Consider the following 20,841-nt stretch of genomic DNA (forward strand, 5'->3'; position numbering starts at 1 on the left):
CCTCCCACTTCCCGCCCCCCTCAGAACCCACAACCCTCTCCCCAGCTCCTTGTCCCCTGACTGCCCCCTCCTGGGACCCCTGCCCCTAACTGCCCCCCAGGACTCCACCCCCTACCTAAGCCTCCCTGCCTCTTGTCCCCTGACTGCCCCCTCTTGAGACCCCCCCCCAATCCTAACTGGCCTCCTAGGATCCTACCCTCTACCTGTACCCTGACTGCTCCAACCCTTATCCACACCCCCACCCCCAGACAGACCCCTGGGACTCCCACACCCCGTCCAACCACTCCCCACCCCCTGACAACCCCCCCAGAACTCCCGACCCATCTAAACCCCTCTGCTCTCAGTCCCATTGACTGCTCCGATTCCTCTCCCCACTCCTGCCCCCTGACAGCCCCCCCAGAACTCCCAACTCCCCCCTCGCTCCTTGTCCCCTGACTGCCCCCTACTGGGATCCCTGCTCCTAACTGCCCTCCAGAACCCCACCCCTTACCTAAGCCTCCCTGTTCCTTATCCCCTAACTGCCCCTTCCTAAGACCCCCCCCAACTGCCCTCCCAGGACCCTACCCGCTACCTGCCCAAAACCTTATCCATACTCCCCCCAGAAAGCTCCCCCCGAACTCCCAACCCCCCATCTCTTGACAGCCCCATCCAAAACCTCCCTGCCCCTTCTCCGATCCCCTGGCCCCCTTGTTGTTGGCCTTCGCCTAACGTCTCTGTGAGCTTGCTCAGGAACGCCCGGAGCCGTTCGTCCCGGCAGGCTGGCTGGCAGGGGAGGAGGAGCGGGGGCAGAGCTCCAGACTGCCGGAGGCGATCTGCGAATGCAGAGAGGGAGGGAGGGAGGGAGTGATCTCTGCTGCAGGGGGGAGGAGGAGGGGCTCTCTCTGGCTGTCGGAGCCCCATGTAAGTGGCACCATCCAGCCGGCTACCCTGTTAACCGCGCACGCTTGCATGGGGTGGGGGAAGTCCGGACATTTACAAATTCCCCCCAGACGCTATTTTTAGCTCAAAAATCCGGACATGTCCGGGGGAATCCGGATGAATGGTAGCCCTATCATATTAAAGCAAACTATACTAGGCCCCAAGTGACATGGGCATGCTTGAGGAAGGTTCCTATGTCAGAAATTTGGTAAGGAGCCAGTTGGAGCTCATTGCATACTTTTACTCAGCACTACTCGCTAGTTGCAACTACTAGATCTGATGCCCAGTTTGTTAGGGCAGTCCTGCAGTCTTTATGTAAATTAGACTCTTGACATCCCCCTCCATAGGGAGATAACTGTTAGTCACCTAAAGTGAGATCCATGTTAACAGATAGTGGGAGACTTACCTTACAGTAATTCTGGTTCTTCTGGCTGTTCTGCCCACATGGACCCCACGACCAGTCCTCTTTCTCTACTATTGTGAAATCCACTAGTTTTGGGATTCTGTATTGGCAAAGAAACTGAGAAGTGGCTGGGCCTGCCTTGCCCGCAGGTGTTATGTGTGTGTGAGGGGGGTGCGTGTGTGTGTGCGTGCATATTAAGATACCTGCTGATGCTACACTGTGCACTGTCAACCCAAAAGAACCCAGTCTCATGCACATGGGGCACGTGCACACCTAGAGCAGGATCCATGTAGCCAAAACATCTCAAAAGAAGCCAGTTAGTGTAAGGAAAATAACTTTTTTGTAACATGATATTCTGATTTTGCCACTAAGGGGCAAATTTTAGTACCTCGTATTCAAATTGAGGGAAAGTTAGTGGGAAAATATTTTAAGTATCTCCACTCTGACCTTCCCTCTTTCATTTTTTTCTCCTTTGTCACACTCTCCCTTGCTACTTTTATTTGGATTTTTTCTTTTCTTTTAGTTTGGCAGCTGGATGGATCTGCATTTGTTAGTGAAACAATTTATTGGCCTACCACGAATTAAATTGACTAAAGCCATGTTTCCTACCTGTTGATAATAGTAGTCTGGTGGTTATAACTTGGTAAGAGGAAGTGAATCCGTAGTTCTTCAAGGTAGGCTGGGCAGGCAGGCTACCAATTTGTTCACCTCTAATTTATAGTTAGACGATAAAAAAATCAGAAAAAAGCGTGAACATTTTGCTAGTAATTGGCTCACTTATTCCTGAGTGTGACCCTCCCCACCTGCCTTCTTCTGCTCCTGGCAGGCCAGCCCAGGGTAGGAGTGGGCCTTTGGAAAGGGTATGAGGGCAGAGAGGCTGGGGATAAGTGGGGGAGACATAAAGATTTGGGGAAATGGATCACTGGGATCCAAGAGGGTTGGGGACTTGATAGGATGGGTCTCTGGCTGGCAATGAGAGTGGGAACAGGCTGTGGGGGTACTTGAGGACATGGGATGGAGCAGGTGTCTTGCTGGAGGATAGGAGGGTGCTTAGGAGAAAGCAGAGGGGAAGCACTAGCACTTCACTACCTTCTCCATCTGACAAACCTGCTATGATTTGTTAGAGGGGAGTCCTGCAACTGCTGCCAAGAGAAGTTTGGCAGAGAGGTTTGTTGCCAGGAGACGCCACTAGTGCTTTCCCTTCCCTATCTTCCTCCACTTTCTGCTCCCCCACTTAGCTCTTTCTTTTCCTTACCAACCTCAACACCCTCTACTAAAAGTCCTATGCCCCTCATAGCCCTATTCCCCAACATAAATTCCCTCTCAAATTCATGTAGAGCCCCAACCATAAGGACCGTGGGGCTGGGAAGAAGCCTCAAAAACTAATTATACCTGGATGGATATCTACTTTGCATCTCCTAAAGATTGCAGGAGATGGGCTAGATTCCTAAGGATCTTCGGAGGTGTGCATTAGTGAAGTTCTGCTCCCCCAGAACTGAGGCGGGAGGAGTGAATGCCCCTCTACCAAACTTCTGTTGCTACTCAGTCTTATGTTAAGTCAAATTGAAAAAAACTAAGGCAGTTTCCTCACAAAAAACATTTTTACAGCAGTAAGTTAAACATGTAATCATAGCAAAGAAGGGAATTTTTTCCCCCAAAGGATCATGATTATTGGGGATTAGTCTGGTTGCTTAGTTGTAATGCTCAATGTTGTTATGGAGATCTACTTTTGAATTGATACATAAGCTTCATTCCATTATTTGCTAGTATTTTTTTGATCCACCTGTGTTGGTGTAACAGATTCAGTAGGCTACTCTGATTGGCCACACTGAGTCCTGGCCATTAGTGGCCATAACCGAATTTAGGCTTTACTTAAAAATGGTTTTTAAACTCTTTTTGCTTCTGTAAGAGAGGGCTTTAGTGTAATTAGTAACTATTTACAGAGACTATTTACTGTCCCTCCCCCATGTTTTCCAGTGTTAATAGTTCTAGTAACTTGACTAGAAACATGTAACAGGAGTGTGTTTCTCCCTCCGCCCTCCCCCTCCCCCATCTTCTACATTTCTAGGAAGTATTACGTCAGCTCCGTGCCTTACAGACAGTGGCCCAGCAGTGCAAGGAGATGAAACTCAACCAGGACTTGCAGCAAGCCAAGAACGATTACAATGGTCTACGGGCAGAACTTGACAACGTAGGATTTTTAATATCTGAACTATTCAAATGGAAGTGGTGATGCTGAGTTTTTATTTTATGTAAAATTTTAACTGTCCTCTTTTTTGTGTTTAAAGATCTATACATGACTAATATTTAAGTGCAACTAAATACATCACAGGTGAGAGCAAGCTGCGCTATGTTCCTGTCACAGGGTGAGCTGGTCCATTCAAAGACTGGGGCACAGCTGCACTTTTTCTCAGGTTTAGCCCATCTCCCTGTATGATGGGAATGAATACAAGGGTCATGTGACAGAAGCATGCATCTAAACAGGCCTGCTGGTTTAGATGCATGGCAGCCTGTAGTCATTCAAGAGAGAGACCCCCCCACCACGCCCCAAAAGTTCAGAGAGACACACTCTCTCTCCTTAGTTCCCAGGCAGAGAGCCTGTGAAGAGGACAAGTGACAATTTTCCAGAACTCTAAGGCAGAAGACTTTGGGGGGAAGAGATTTACAAGGAACTGGAAACTGTGCAGGGATAAGCCTCCATTGATGGACCTGCAGGATGCAGAAATCCCAGCTAAGAGAGGGGCTGGACTGCAGGGATGGGCATGTTCTGATAAAAACCTGGAAAAACTTGAGGCATTATAAACGGAAAGGAATAATTGAGGCTGGTAAGGGTATGTTTGAGTGTTGTGTTATGATAATAAACCAAACTGGAAGAGAGCACTACTGTAAAATCGCCACATGTGATAGCTGGTTTGATGCAAGATTGAAGGTAAACTGAGGTAGCAGATGGGCCCAAAGGCAGTTTGGGGGTAATGCCCTGGAACCCTTCCCTTTAGACTTGTTCGGATTTGAGCACTGCTTCTTTTCTACCCACACTCTCTAATAGAAAACTGCTTTTTTATTTTTGATACACATGGTCTACACTGACTTAATACAGAGGTTCTAAATTTGTCCACGATAGCTGTCCGGCATAGCTATGTGAGCACATTAATCAAACATTTTCTACAGAGGAGAAAATATTAACCACTACACATACTCTTCTTTCCATGTTTACTCTTGAAACACTCGCTTCATACTGAAACTTGGATGTCTAAAGGTTTTTATCCAGAAAAGCGTACTCCTTTCTAGAATGGAACTAAATTATTTCATTCTCATTTTTTTCTCTCTTGATGTTGGTAATAAATTTACTTCCTTTTTAATTTGGAGTACTATAGAGCTCTTATGACAGATATAAAACAGATTTAAAAGGTTGAAAACCAGGTAGAATTTGGTGGTGTCACAGTTATGGTCTCGTTAACTTCCTGGTTTAGATAGCGATATAAAGTCAGGTGATAAATTTAAGATTGAGCATAGCACTACACTAATTTCCCTTATCCCCAAAGAATGTAGTTCTGGAGACAGAGGTGCAAGCTGAATGTCTTTGTTGGTCCATAAATACAGGGAATTAAGGTGTACAAATACTGGTTTTTAAGAACATGTAACCTATTCCTTGAATATATAGTAAGTGGGAAAGGTAGAGTAATTTGTCAATCTCTTGATATTTGTGTGAGAGAAATAAAGCATCTGACTTGCTGTACCCAAACAAAAAGTGAGAACTGTGTTTTTCTCCGACATTTGGATTGTATAGAACTGAGTCTAGTTTGGTATTGATCCTTTCTGTTTGTTGGCTGTTCAATGGCATATTTGGTGATAGCTGATCATCAGTCCAACACCTAAACGTTACCTCTCAAATGAGCAGTTGAGGACTGAGTGGGAATGGGGAAGCATCTTCTAAATCTAATAGGTGCTTGCTTTGACAAAATATGTTACGTTAAAAAAAATTGAGAGCAAGTGTTAAATCTGCTGCCCTTATGATTGAACTTAAAAGAAAGCTCTGGTTAGGATTCCCAATGATTAACAGACTGTACTATAAATATTGCTTAAATTATGAATATATTTATACATTACAACTATATACTTGAAAATGTGCCTGAAAATATTTTTCATATCCTTGCCCAGTCTTGAGTTAAAGATTTGTGTTACCTTAACATGTACTGTTTTTGGTATGATACAGAATCTAGAACCCGGGACTGGACAGTGAAAGGAGGATGGATTTTTCAGATATCTGGCCTATTTTTAATTGTACTTTTTTTAAAGCCATCATGCTGAGTTTCAAGGATTAGGGCCAAATTCTGCTCTTAGTTATACAACGCAGAAGTCAACAATTACTCCAAAGTTCTCTTTCTGTAAGAGGAAGCAGAACATAGCTTATTCTTTTTGCTTTGTTTTATAACGTATCTTTGGAGCTCATCATTTCAAGGGACATCAGGAATTTTTAATTTTTTTAAATAGATTAAATATGACTACAAATAAAATGTGATGTGTTTTCCTCATAGGCAATAGCAGTGAAACATCATTTTGAAAACAACTCCAATGAGCTTACAAAGAGGCTGTGCAGAGCAGAAGAGGCTTTACTGGCAAGCCAGTCAAAGCAAAATGAGTTGAGGAGAAACTTTGAGGTAAAGAAATCAGAGGGGCAACTGGAATAATTAACAATTTAAACTGGAAATCAGTAAGAACTGGTGCCATTTAGGCCTTACTGACTCACAGGGGAACTCTGCAAGCTGTGTGTTGGAGAATAGTGTATTTCCACCAGGAGTTGTGTTTCGATACTGTCTTAATCTGGCTGTCCTTTTTTGGACCATCTTGAGACTGTGACAATGTTCCTCCTCTGCCTTGGTGAGCCCTGCGCTTATTGGCGGATTTGCTCACCTCAGAGATTCAGGGCAGCCCTCAGTTTGGACACTTTTGTGGCTCAAACCTGCCGTTCATTCAGCTAACCTCATCACTGGCCAGCATGGGGAAAAGGAAGGAGAACAATCCCCACAGTCTCTCCTGACCCACCTTGGGTCAGGGGGACAGGCCAGGGACCTTCCCCTCTGGTGGGACTCACAGTCCAAGTCAACTCCTCTTAGGGTGACCAGATGTCCCGATTTTATAGGGACAGTCCCGATTTTTGGGTCTTTTTCTTATATAGGCTCCTATTACCCCCCACCCCCTGTCCCGATTTTTGACACTTGGTGTCTGGTCACCCTGACTCCTCTTATATCCAATAGGGGGAAGGGAGAGGGGGGAACCTGGGCCTGCCCTTTACTCTGGGTTTCAGCCCAGGGCCCTGTGGATCGCAGCTGTCTACAGAGTTTCATGTAACACCTGTGTGACAGCTACAACTCCCTGCGCTACTTCCCCATAGCCTCCTCCCAACACCTTCTTTATCCTCACTACAGGACTTTCCTCCTGATTCCAGATAGCGTTTGTACTCCTCGGTCTTCCAACAGCACGCCCTCTCACTCTCAGCTCCTTGCGCACCCTTCACTGACTGAAGTGAGGTCCTTTTTAAACCAGGTGCCCTGATTAGCCTGCCTATCTTAATTGATTCTAGCAGCTTCTTAATTGGCTCCAGGTGTCCTAATTAGCCTGCCTGCCTTAATTGGTTTCAGAAAATTCCTGATTTTTCTGAAACTGCCCCGTTATCTTACCCAGGGAAAAGGGACCTGCTTAATCTGGGGCTAATATATCTGCCTTCTCTCACTCTCCTGTAGCGGGCCCCTGCCCTGTGGACCCAACCGGCCTCCCCGCCCTTTCACCGTAAGCCGGCTATACGACTTGAAGCTGGTTCGTTTCCAGACTGCGCCAAGGAAACATCTATACATGCTCGTGCTCCACACCCTGCACTTCCTCACTCTCGCGTCACACCCCGACACAAAGTGGCGGGACCTCCTGCCACTTCTAGAGGGTGAGGAGCCCCGGTGGCCAGCCTATACTCCACCCTGCTCCCAAGGCCTGACGGGGATGTCAGTTGGCAGCTCCTTCATGGGGCCGTGACCACGGGCATGTACTTGGCGCGGTTCACCCCCGTCCCGGGACACCTGCCTCTTCTGCGGCGTGAGGGAGACCCTGGCGCACGTTTACCTGGAGTACGCCAGGCTGCAGCCCCTATTCCGGGTCCTCACAGATATCCTGTTGCGTTTCTGGCTGCACTTTTCCCCTCACCTCCTTATTTATGCACTCTCTATCCGTGGCCCCACAAAGTCATGGGACCTCCTGGTCAACCTCCTCTTGGTCCTGGCTAAAATGGCCATCTATAAAACCAGGGAGAGGAGGTTGGTGGATGGAGTCTCCTGTGACTGTGGGGCCTCTTTCTGATCCTCCGTCCATTCATGCATCTGGGCAGAGTTTCTCTGGGCGGCGTCCACTGACTCCCTTGACGCCTTCGAGGAGCAGTGGGCGCTGTCTGTGGTTCTCTTCTCAGTGTCCCATTCAGGTTCCCTTCGGACCCTTTGACCGCACTCCTGTCCCTGTTATTTCATTAGTTGTCCCCCAAAATCACTTGGTTTCCAGGTCTTGTGGATCCCCCGCTAAGGCTGGGGGGATCTTTTAGCAGTGGGCGGGCTTTGGCCCGCCCACTTCCTGGATCCCAATAGGATCACTCTCCTGTAGCCCTCTGGCCCGACCCTGTCACAAGACCTATAGAAGTGATACAAAATAAGGCCCTGATCTTGCAGTTTTTGCAATTGATTCCATGTGGACTGACCCCAGGCACAAAATTGGTTGTATGGTCAGGGTTTCAAAAAATTATTTTGCACCAGCTATACTACAGATAGGGTTACAGTTCATATGGAATTATTTGTCTAATCTAATTATGTCGTATGGTTCAAAAGACTCTTTGTTTAGTTCTAAAAATAAAATATATTTAATATCGGGTTGAGTTCATTTGATAATTCTAGAATCATTAGCTGCTTCCTAAGTATAAGTGTGTTTGGCCTAATTCCAAGATTTCGTGGAGGAATGGGTACTTTTTTGGTCACACAATCAATTTAAAGCAAGAGAAAATCCCCAAAATGATTTGTACATTTTTACTTTTTCAAGCACTATAGACTAGCATTATCATCAAAATTCTAACTATGAAGCCAGATCCTGACCTGGAATATATCAGCATAGCTCCATTGAAATCAATAAAGTTATTCCAATTTACACGAAAAGGATTTGGCTGTAAATTTTGATTTAAAAAAAAACCTTGATTGTAGATTAAAAGATTTTCCTTTTAATTTGGAATTAGAAGGAAAATGAAAGGGAAGAGAAGTCAGAATAGTCATAGAAGCAACAGCCGAGATATTTTTTTTAAGTTCTTATATTGTGCCAATTGCTGGTGTATCTGAATGCTTTCCAGAGTTAAGAATAATTAAGGTGACTAGCATCTGTTATTTGAGGTTTCTATTTCTCCCATATCCCCCAGAGCAGTGGTTTTCAACCTCTGGTCCACAGACCCCTGGGAGTTTGCAGACTGTCTAAGGGGTCCTCGAAAGGTTGTCCTTACAACGGAACAGTGGTTTTCAACCCGTGGTCTGTGGGGATCCACAGACTATGTCTAAGATTTCCAAAGAGGTCTGCGCCTCCATTTGAAATTTTCTAGGGTCCGCAAATGGAAAAGAGGTTGAAAGCCATTGTCCCAGAAGGTAAAGGGTTTGTGTGTGGGGTGGGGTGGGGTGGGGGGAGTGTAAATATGAAAAATGGTGATGTTAGTTGTCATTCTAAGTTTTTGCAGGAGTGAATTTCATAGTATTGGGCCAGCTCCTGAAAAAGCCCTGTCTCCTGCATATGCTAGTTTTACTTCTGATGTGTAGACAGTTGTTCCCGAGAAACACAGCTACTGAAGTCTGAGAGAGTAAGATGGAATTTTGGGCCCATGTTCTTTATAACTTCAAAAATAAAGACAGATTTGATTGAGTGTTCTGTTGGGGAATCAGCGGAGTGAGTGAAACATAGGACTGATGTACTCAAGTGAACCTGTATTACTGAGGAGGTGTGCTGCTGTGTTCTGTAACTGTTGCAGATTTTTCAGGACAGATGCATTCGAGTCTAAATACATTGGATTTCGATTATTCAAGCAAGAGTTAATGATGGCCTATGTGATTCACAACTGTGTATTTTAGAATGATTGATGATAGTGTGTGTGTGTGTGTGTGTGTGTGTTTCTCGATATAACAGTTGGATATTTTGGACTAGGAGGTTGTGAAACAAAAGGAAAATAACTAGAAGCAGCAACGGTTTTATTCATGTTCTTTGGGTGACTTGTTTAAATAGCTGAAAATACAGACCTGCTGTGCCAGCAAGGATTTAGGTTGTTTTCCATCCAGACCCTCCCTTTTCTTGAATTTGGCTTCTGTGCACTGATGCCCATCTGCTAGTAGTAAGTAGATGAATAAATGATGGCTTGCTTCCAAGAGAGTCCCACCAGAGCCATGCCATCTGTTACCCAGCAATGCAGGAGTTTGGGTGGAAGGAGTTAGTTTCTTAGAAATCACTTTTATTTTAAGTTCCCAGGTAGGACATAGTTGTACGGGGTATTCTAACTTTTCTTAACTTATTTGGAAAAAAGATGCTTCGAAAATTTTCTATCCCGAACCCCCAGGTATTACTGAGTAATAATACTTTGCATCTAATGCTATCTTGCTAACAAGAGCAACTTCATATATTTGAATCATCCACACAGAGATGGGTGGTCTGAGAACAGGAGCTGGAACTGGAAACTTCTCCTGTGTTCTGATACTGGCAGTGAAATTGACTCCCCTCTGTGGCTTTGGGCAAGTCACTTAACTTCACTGACTCAGTTTTTGTGGGCTAGATTCTATCCTGTGTCAAGATCTGCTATGGGCAGGCAACAGAGAACTGGTTGCAGCTCCCTGGTTCCATTTCCTGAGCCAGCTAAGTACTGCTGTGATCTGTGCCAGCTGGGAGACGTCCCAAAAGGATTGTCTGCCCTCTGAGGATTGCCAAGAGTGCAGTTTGTGTTCCTAACCACTGTAAGTGCTTAGAAACCAAGGCCCAACTTTCCAGAGTCTTCATGGGACTCAGAGGGGTAGTATGCCACATCACACTACTCTCAGTTTATTGACTTAATCGACTGTTTTGTAACTAATGTTTTGTTGTAGGAAATGAAGAAGGAAAAAAACCTTCTTTGCTGCCAGTCTGATGAAAAAACACAAAAAATCCATCAGCTGGAAGAAGCACTTAAAATAGCCCAACACCTTCTAACAGAGACCCGGAAGAATGCTGAAGAGATGAAAAGTGAGTGACACATTTCTACCTATTTAAATCCCGTTACAAACTATTACTTCAGTGTGGGAGATCTGTAAACTTCATTATAAATGGTGATTTGAAGCATCCCCAAGAAATAATAAGTTCCCACTGTGTGATATAGTTCAATTAACTTTCAGCTAATACACGCAATTCTCTTTCCAAACTGAGATGGAACTTCTTTATACAAATATACTAACTCATAAAATTATATGGTTTTAAAGCGATTTAAAATGAGGAATAAATATGTCCCAAACAAAACTATATGGTCAGCAAATTAAATACTACAATGTGCTCCTGTGTTTTAAAATCCCAAGCAAACAAATATACCTCAAACTATTATCCTTTAGCTTGTATATGGACTCCATCAAGCTAAAACGTGATGAAATGTTACCCGCCGAGCCCTAATTTGACTTTTCCCTACATTTGTCTATCTGGTTGGGAAAATGCATTTTGCAGACTGAGGTTTGAGAGAACAGGTAATTCTGCTAAATAGCCATTGTAAAGAAGGAGACTGCTCCCACTTATCGCTGTAGAAGTCTAACCTCACTTAATGAGATTTCAAAATTAAATTTATGGACCTAGTCCTGCTCCTATTTTAATCAGTATTTCTGCACTCTCCAATCCATGAGGCCATCCAAATAACTGCTTTGCGTTTTGATCTTATTCTTGGCAAGTGGCAGCACTTTCGGCTAGCTAAGAAAATGTAATGCCTTCTAAGCCCATTTTCTTGCTTTCGCTATCTTTTATCTGTGGTTCTTAAGGTGTCAAATGGGAGCATTCTCTCAGTTTTCTGGAGGGAATAATTATGAACAAAAAAATAAGTCAGAAGATGTTTGTGCTGTAGCTCTTCACTGCAGCCAACAATAACTTGTCCTAATTGAAACATAACTGAATGTTGGTGTCCAGAGTCCTAGACTGTCACTCTTAACCCCCGGACGGTTCTTCCTCTCTAAGAAGTCTCTGATTATCCTCTCTAGTTATACCTTTTCCCCCTTGTAAGGCTGTGGGACTCACCCCTGCGGCGCCCCCTTCTGGTCATCCAGGGACTTAGCTCATTTCTAGCCAGAGCACCCTCTGATGGTCACCATCCTGCTCGACATTAGCCCCCGTGTCCCTCCCAGACCCTGGTGTCCTCCCCTGTCAGGGTCCTGCTCACAACAGTAACCCACTCTCTGGGGATTCCCACCCAGGGGAATCCCCACCCCCTATCCTCCACCTTGCCTCAGTGGCTACTGCCAGTCACCATCTAGCCCTGTTTTACTAGGACCGACTGCAGTCTGTAATGGCCACTCATAATTGGCAGGGGACTTTGGACCTGCTGCCTTTCCCTACAACTCAGTACCACTCTGGGCCTTGGACAAGGCCCTGCAACCTGGGGAGTTGTCAGCCTGGAGCTCCCCAGCTCCTCTGGCCTTTCCCTAGCCCTGCTTCACTCCAGTACCCTTAGCTTCCCAAACAGCTAGGTCCCTCTCCCTTCAGAGCTAGAGGAAGATTGACTGAGTGTTTGGCTCACAGCCCTTTTATAAGGGCCAGCTGTGGCCTGATGGGAGCGTGGCCCAGCTGTAGCTGCCTCCCCAATCAGCCCAGGCTTGCTGCTTTCCCCAGCCACAGCCCTCTGCAGGGTTGTTCCAACCCCTTCAGGGCTAGAGCGGGCAACCGCCCCGCTACACTCCCCTTTGAATTACCACCCTAAATAATCCTTCTCCATCCTATGTGTTGACATAGTTCAAATATCTGTTGATTGCTATCATTTCCCTTCACCTCTCTCTACCCCTCTTTCTCACCAAGTTCTGGGTCTTGGAGACATTGAATATTCCTTGTCCTGTAGGAAGGGAATGCGTAGTCTTGTTTTATATGATAAGTTGGTGTTATTCAATAGAATTCTCTTTGCAATACAGGAAATCTCTTGTATTGTCTGTCTCTCTTAATTTTACTCCATACATCAGTCCATCAAACACCTTGATCATTTTTATATATTCTGGATTTTGAAGACAGGAAAATGGACAAATAGGGCACCAAAATTCTTTATCTAGCCATTGATACTGTTACCTGTCAACCATGAGTTTCAGAGTACAAGCCATCAGACCTCAGTGAAGATGGGCTGTAGAAACAGAGTTACAATTGTGAAGCATAGAGCGATTTGACTAGCAGTATGTTCTTTCTGCAAAACTGAATTCTGGCAATGCTATACAATTTCATGGTTTGGGAATAAAGGCAGTTTTAGAACACATACGTAATTATATTCTGAAATACTAAGAAAATTTATTGCTAGGTGAAAAATTGAAAATTGTCAATATTGCCATTTTATAGTGTTACCCATAAAAGCTAATATTGCATATTAGACATTGTTTGCTTTCACAAATTAACCACTTAATTTTTTTTATTACTATAGATAAGAGTTTGTCTCAGAAAATAGAACTGGAAGCACAAGAAGCCGAGCTTCAGCATTTAAAAAACAACAATAAATTGCTCCAGGATTCAGTCCAGGAGCTACAACTTGAAAATGGAACCCTTAAGAAGGCTTTAGAAGAAGAAAAAGTAGACTTACTAGAAACAAACATAAGTTTTTCAGATAGTTTAATAAGGCATTTCATACTTAAGCTTTTAAGAGCCAAATATTTATTTGTGTCCTTTTTAATATCTAGTCTCTATTCTAATATAACATTTGCTATAACTTCTCCATTAGTAGCATGGAAATCTCATTAAATCTGTTACCTTATAAACTTCTGGCTATCAAAGATACAGGAGGTCTTTAGCGGGACACCTGAAAACATGATAAAATATGCACGTTTTGTCTATTCTGTGGCCCAGCTTTTCTCCTCATTTGGAACAAAGAGGTGATTCCTCTCACCCGTAGAACTGGGAGGTGGACCAGTGTTGTTGCTGAAGGCTCCAGGACTAAGCTCCATCCTTCACCTCAGGCCACCAGAAATTGTGTCCACCAGCAGAACGAGTTGGCGGTTCAGTTTCTCCCAACAACTTTGTTTTATCATGAATTTTTATTCATTTTTCTGCTACATTGATTTCATTTCAACTTCTTGCTCCTCTTTGTCTCTCCTCAAGTAAGTTCTCTGGAGACGCAAACACAGCACTTCTCAGTAACTCCCTTTGACCACTAGTGCAGTGGTAGAAAAGCCCAGCAAAATCAAGCTAAGTCCAAGTAGGTCAGTGGGCAGCTTTTTAGGGGTCTTAGAGGGTAACCTACGTCTTGCTGCTACAAGCCACCAACCCTTGCTATGTGAGGGGATGGGGCTTTGTTGGACCAGCGCATTACACACCCATTTGAAGCCCTGACTCCATTGTGAGAAGGAGCGTGAGGATTCTCAAGGAGATGAGAACCCCACATAGTCTGCACAGGAATAACACTTGGAAACTCCATATGCTCTGGGCCCCAAAAAGACAAATGGAATTGTCCCCTTAGTAAGGAAGTAATATGTATAATTAATGAGCAGGAAGTATAAACATCAGGCTTTAAATCTTTTCTCTTGCCTTCCCATCCTTAGGATGTGTTTGCTGGGGTCTTCTCCTATATGGGAGTCTCCTGGAGTGCTCTGTATCAGACTCACTGCCCCCTCCCACCCTGGAGTATATCTGGGTGTGCAGAGACACGTGTTACTTCTGCGAAGCCCTGTCTCAGGTGGCAGGGTAATGTAAATTGTTCATCTCTGCTTTTCAACCTGGGATCCTCTTTCAACCAGGGAAGGGGGCCCAAATTTGAGGTCACAATGGAGTGGGAATTGTCCCTGTCGGTTTATCAGGTCAAGGACCCAGGCTTTACCAGGGAAAGGTGTTTGGAGTCTCCTCCCCTTCTCCATAGGCTTGCTCAGCGTTGAAGGATTAAAGAGCACTTTAGACAGTGTGTGCCCAGAACAGAGGCACATAAGAATTCCATTCCTTATGTAGCTGCACCATCAGGGGATTACAGAGGCATCAAGGAGAAATCCCTTCCCATGTTCAAAATGGCTCCTGCTTTACTGGGTAAAAACCCCCAAGTGGTACTAATTCTCTTCGGAAGGGTGTAGACAGACACCCTTTCAGGCACCTGGGGCCATCTAGCAAGCTATTTCAACAATCAGCATTTGTCTCAGTACCCCTACTTAGTTGAGAGATGCCCAGAGCAGGGTGATTAGCGTGCTACCTCACTTCTGTAAACAATCGGGGGAAGTACCCCATGTACACAACCACACAAAAAAGAAATCCCAAACCCACATGACTCTCCCATCACCGGAGGCCAGTGTCTTGAAAAAAAACCCAATACTAATAAACTGTCTAGTTTCTCATGCTTTCCTCCTTTGAGATCATCATTTCTGGTTAAAACTAGATGTTAAACTAAAATGTAAGGAAAATTTGAAAGTTTGGGGAACCTAAGTGCAGCAGTAGTCCTACCAGAGAGAGACATCGCCATGCCTCCACTTATGGTGCAAAGGAAACAATACCTTACTTGCCAGGGTCTGTACTTCAAAATTAGACCGTGTTTAAACATGTCTTTTCACTCTGCCCCTAAGATTAACCATAACTGACTGATGTGATATTAAACATAACAATGCAGTGTCTACACTGCATGTTGTAACATCATGTTAATGAACACATTAATTAATACCTTGTGAAACTTCCCACTGTAGACGTGCCCCTATTGTCTTTAAACTGCTTCTGCTACCTCATTATGTCACACGCAACTTGTGAGAGCATATCAGTTCTGATGTATGCAGAATTTCCATCTAAATTATTAATTAAGTGATTCTTCTTATGACAGCACTATTTTTGCTAATAATTTAGAGAGGCGTTTTTAGTTTTTAAACCTGTCCATCTAGGTGAATTTCTTCTTATCAATTCCCTCTGCATTTTCTAGCCTGCAGTCTTTTTCTATTTCCATTTGTGGCGAATGACGGACTGTAGTTCTGTGCTCTCGCTTCAGAAATAAACACATGAAAAAACACAGTGTGGAGCCTGTATTGTGGCAAGCAGGCACTGAGTTACAGTGCTCACTCCATGCCCAGCTAATGGAGCACTGTGCTTGATATTTACATTATCCTGAAGTGTGTTTTATAAGGCTGCCAGTTATCCACCATCCGTTTATTTTGGCATTCCAATGCACATAGGGTGGACAAACCTGCCTGGACCACATGCTTTTCAGCTGGGTTTTGTCATTTGGTTGTTTTGAATATTCTATTTAGATTATTATTTCTCTATCAAGGAAATCTACACACATGTAGCTTTCCAAGAAACATGACTTTAATGTTTCTCTGTTGGAATTAGAAGCTGCTATAATTCAATTGTATATTACTAAGTGAATCTACTATACAAATGCATATTACAACTTTTGTCTGGTTTTTTAGTTGCACTGAACTTTTAATGACAGGTGAGATGCCATTAGTGAGAGTATAATGCTTATACAGAAGAATGAAGTTTCCTATTAGCAACTACAAACAATTTTTTATTTTATAGTTGGACAATCTGAAATCTAGAATTCAACCAAAGAAGCAAAATGGATTTGCTCGCACTAAAATGAAGACGTGGATGAAATCCTGTAAGCAGCTAGAGAAGGAAAAAAAAATGTTGCAGAAACAAATTCCTGAACATGGTGCTCCGTTAAAGGAGCAAAAGACAAGTATGGGGTAGTTTAAGAAGGAAATGCTCTACTAGAATGTTGTTATAAGGCTGCAAATCATTCATGGAAGTCACGGTTTCCGTGACTTCTGTGAATTTTGCAGTGCTGGTGCAGCTGATCCCAGGACCACCCCATCAGCTGGGGAAGCCCAGGAGCCAGTCGCACTGGCCGTTGCTCCGGCAGCACTAGGCATGGTCCCTGGTGCTGCCCTGGAGCAGGAGTCTGGGACTAGTGGCAGTGGGATCCTGGGCATCCCCCCAGCAACAGTGTCACCCTGTTCTCTCTCCCCCACTCCTCAGCAGTCTTCAGGAGCGTCCCCCTTCCCAGTAGGTAAGATTTAGTCACGAGTATTTTTAGTAAAAGTCATGAACAGGTCATGGGGCCGTGACTTTTTGTTTATTGCCCGTGACCTGTCCATGACTATCACTAAAAATACCCGAGACTAAAACATAGCCTTAATCATGATCCTGTTTCTAACCTTAATGCATTTATTTATACAATATGTTTTCAAAACATGCATTATTACGTTTGATTCAGATGAGGCGCCAGATCCTCAGCTGGTGTAAATCAGTATAGTTTCTGAAGCTCTGCCATTCACACCAGCTGAGAATTTGGCCCAAGATCTGTCTCCGCAAATTTCAGAGTCTCCTTATATGTTATGAATATAGATTTCCAATGCCTATGTTTTGAAATCAAAAATGACCTTAGGATGAAGGGGAGGCTTTTTTTTAAAGAACATTAGAGTGGTGTGTATAACTTCTTACAATGCTTTGTTTGAGACATGAGAGTGTAAAATGTTGGAATGTGTCTGTTCTTTCCGTTGCTGGCCATCACAACAAAGAATGTTCTGGGTATAGATGCCTGATAGTTGAGCATCCACCATGGAGAAATTGACATCTTTTAGAGTTTATACATATGTCCTTCCAAACAGCTTTTGGTGTCCTTCTGGATTGTAGACAGGGAGAGAGGAGCAACTCTTAAAGTGTTATGATTCAGACAAGTATCAGAGGGGTAGCCGTGTTAGTCTGAATCTGTAAAAAGCAACAGAGGGTCCTGTGGCACCTTTAAGACTAACAGAAGTATTGGGAGCATAAGCTTTCGTGGGTAAGAACCTCACTTCTTCAGATGCAAGAAATGGAAATTTCCAGAGGCAGGTATAAATCAGTATGGAGATAACGAGGTTAGTTCAATCAGGGAGGGTGAGGTGCTCTGCTAGCAGTTGAGGTGTGAACACCAAGGGAGGAGAAACTGCTTCTGTGGTTGGATAGCCATTCACAGTCTTTGTTTAATCCTGATCTGATGGTGTCAAATTTGCAAATGAACTGGAGTTCAGCAGTTTCTCTTTGGAGTCTGGTCCTGAAGTTTTTTTGCTGTAAGATGGCTACCTTTACACCTGTGATTGTGTGGCCAGGGAGGTTGAAGTGATCATCAGTGATCTACAACCCATCCTGGACAATGATCCCTCACTTTCACAGACCTTGGGAGGCAGGCCAGTCCTCGCCCACAGACAACCAGCCAACCTTAAGCATATTCTCACCAGCAACCACGCACCGAACCATAATAACTCAGGAACCAAGCCATGCAACAAACCTCGATGCCAACTCTGCCCACATATCTACACCAGCAACACCATCACAGGACCTAACCAGATCAGCTACAACATCACCGGCTCATTCACCTGCACATCCACCAATGTTATATATGCCATCATGTGCCAGCAGTGCCCCTCTGCTATGTACATTGGCCAAACTGGACAGTCACTACGCAAGAGGATAAATGGACACAAATCACATATCAGGAATGGCAATATACAAAAACCTGTAGGAGAACACTTCAACCTCCCTGGCCACACAATAGCAGGTGTAAAGGTAGCCATCTTACAGCAAAACCACTTCAGGACCAGACTCCAATGAGAAACTGCTGAGCTCCAGTTCATATGCAAATTTGACACCATCAGATCAGGATTAAACAAAGACTGTGAATGGCTATCCAACCACAGAAGCAGTTTCTCCTCCCTTGGTGTTCACACCTCAACTGCTAGCAGAGCACCTCACCCTCCCTGATTGAACTAACCTCGTTATCTCCATACTGATTTATACCTGCCTCTGGAAATTTCCATTACTTGCATCTGAAGAAACATGCTTCAGACAGTTCCTCCATTTTCTAACTGTCATCAGCCTGGTACTAGTTGCAGCTTTCTGGGACCAGGAAGTGCTGGAGTTTATTAACTTTAACAAATGTTTTTTAAGACACATACATTGGGGTTTTATTGATCACAAGCTTCAGTCATTTCAAGAGTTGTCAGGGGCTAAGTATAGAGCTAATAGGACAACAGTTTAAAGTGGTCACCACAATGTGTAAAATATACTACAACTTGTCTGCCATTAGCTAGGGTAAGTTAGGCTAGCAAATATTCATGAGTGTCCAATAAGCAGAATCACTAGCGGTATAAAAAGAGATCCATATTTCTGAGACGAGCTATATTCAATTATATACCCATAAATTGTTAAAATAATGGTAAGGTGGTAATGTTAAGCACTTAAAAGTTAGGAAATGCCAGAATTAATGTTGCCCATGCATTGTGTGTCCAAAGAATCGGGGTACCTGCCACCCTGACAGTAAATATGGTATCAACAGAGATCTCTTCTGTAAAGTAACCTTTACATGATGTCTGGTTTGTTTTATTTGGTATAGTTTACTGTGGTTGCACAAGCACACATCTTATGTACTTAATTAACAAATGAATGATTGAGATCATTGCACTCTAAACTCATCTTTCCAGAGTCTCCTTAAAGTTATTTGTACAGGTAATGACTCTTTCCTTTGGTCAGGTGCTGATGAGGTTGCCATCTCCCTACATGAGAATGAGCCAGAGTATGAGCTAGACGGACTCCCAGAGGTGGTGAAAAAAGGTAATTGTTACTTCTTTAGAGGAGAAGAGACCACATTGGTGGGGAGTGTGTGCGCGCACGCTTATCTAGAGAATTGTCTTGTCATATGCGTGACTTGGAAGCATTGTAAAAACTTGGACATCATCGGCCAGATTCAGCCCTCGTATAGGTTGCATAAGTCCATTTAACTCAGCTGCTTGTCAGAGCTGAGTTTAGCCGCATGTGCTTTAAAAAAAGGCCCTAGTATACAATTGAGGCTATAGGGGGCTAGTATATTTTGTTGTAGATGTATGTAATTTCTAGTCTTTTTGGTTTTTGGTCTGTGTGATGTCTTCCCATCTGTACAGTTTTGTAGTATTTGATGACAAAAGCAAAACAGCCAAAAATTCTGAAATCCAAAATCCTAATATCAGGTTGTAGTTTTGAAAATCAGTCTAGATACATGTTGTTTACTTTGGGACTTCCCCAAAAACTTTGCAAAAGACCTCTGGCAAAAAGATAGGGATTCTAGGCCCAGCCATTCCCCGTATAAACCACCTTTTTCTTCTGGTTGAGAGGAAGGGGGGAAATTTTTGCTGAAACATTTTTAACTGAATGTTTTTTCATTGAAATGTGCTGCATTGTCAAAGCCGAAATGTTTCACGGAGATGTATTGATTCAGACAAAGTTTTTGCTGGGAAGGTTTCTGAGGTGCAAAGTGGACTCTTGCAAGGAGGAAGGCCCCCAAATTGAAAACCTGATGTTTTTGATTCAATTTCATTTTGTGAAAGCATTTGAAAGGCTTATAGTTTCATTCCAATCTAGAATAAAAACAAATTTTGAAACCTCGAAAGGTGTCGCAAAACAGAATTGTCGCCCTCCGGCCAGCTCCACTTAGAACACTAGAAGAGACTTCATTTTCAGATGGAAATGATTTTCCAGTTAATGGTGTTCCTTTAAAGGGAAAAGAGAACATTTTCTTGGGGAAAACGCTTTTGGCCATTTTAGTAGAGCTGCTGTTGCACAGATCCACACCCTTGCCTGAGTTCACCTATAAAATTCTAGGAACGCAAGATAGTCCTAATAATTCCCCCATTATATTTTATTCAGTGAGTAAATGCCATTTTAGTTTACTTAAATTATTACCAGTTGTCATCTCCATCTTGAAATGAGCAAGATCAGATTGATTAGAACAATAAAGTAATTTAAGCAACCTTGGTTAATAGAAGCTGTTTATTTTTTAGGGTTTCCTGCTATTCCTATTGTGAAAACCGACCCTTACATTTTGTGCAGAACAACTTTTCACCTAAGGACCAGTCCCCGTCTTGCTGCCCAAAGCCAAAAGTTGTCACCAGGTTCCCAACTTTTACGAAAAGGCAGGTCAGATAATCTTGGGGAGATCTGTAAACCGACAGCTGGTGGCAGCAAATCACAAAAGGTAACTGATCTTAAAAATGTATCTGAATGTGCAGGGCATGGGCAATCCACATCATGTATTTATCTCTCCAAGTGAGTTTGAAGATATGCTGTGTTATTCACACCTCCTTTCTATTTGCCATGAATATAGTGAAGGCAAGGTCATCAATGTAAATACAATCAATAAAGCATGGCATATAACAAAGATCTGGGCATAATGGTACACTTAAAATTGTTGGTATGATCAAATCTGTGATCTCATGCCAAGTGCTCATTAACTTGGTAAATAGAAATGAGGTAAATCTTCCCACTTTAATGCTCATCACAAATATTTGATTATTTCTTGA

General features: G+C 43.5%; 1 protein-coding gene across 9 annotated transcripts in view; it reads left to right on the forward strand.

The window, feature by feature from the left end:
* Positions 1–20,841, forward strand: part of LOC135978591 (centromere protein F-like) — a 47,199-nt gene that overhangs the window by 19,105 nt on the left and 7,253 nt on the right. For 7 of the 9 annotated variants that reach the window (XM_065579478.1, XM_065579483.1, XM_065579475.1 and 4 more), the window contains 7 exons: positions 3,390–3,512; positions 5,857–5,979; positions 10,453–10,588; positions 12,993–13,138; positions 16,046–16,127; positions 19,040–19,120; positions 20,323–20,516. In XM_065579478.1, the coding sequence (XP_065435550.1) occupies positions 3,390–3,512; positions 5,857–5,979; positions 10,453–10,588; positions 12,993–13,138; positions 16,046–16,127; positions 19,040–19,120; positions 20,323–20,516 (885 nt within the window). The remainder of the gene's footprint in view (positions 1–3,389; positions 3,513–5,856; positions 5,980–10,452; positions 10,589–12,992; positions 13,139–16,045; positions 16,128–19,039; positions 19,121–20,322; positions 20,517–20,841) is intronic. The other 2 variants (XM_065579481.1, XM_065579482.1) reach the window with 2 other exon arrangements.

Source organism: Chrysemys picta, unplaced genomic scaffold (genome assembly GCF_011386835.1).
Source record: "Chrysemys picta bellii isolate R12L10 unplaced genomic scaffold, ASM1138683v2 scaf333, whole genome shotgun sequence".
In the NCBI taxonomy this organism is placed as follows: domain Eukaryota; kingdom Metazoa; phylum Chordata; order Testudines; family Emydidae; genus Chrysemys; species Chrysemys picta.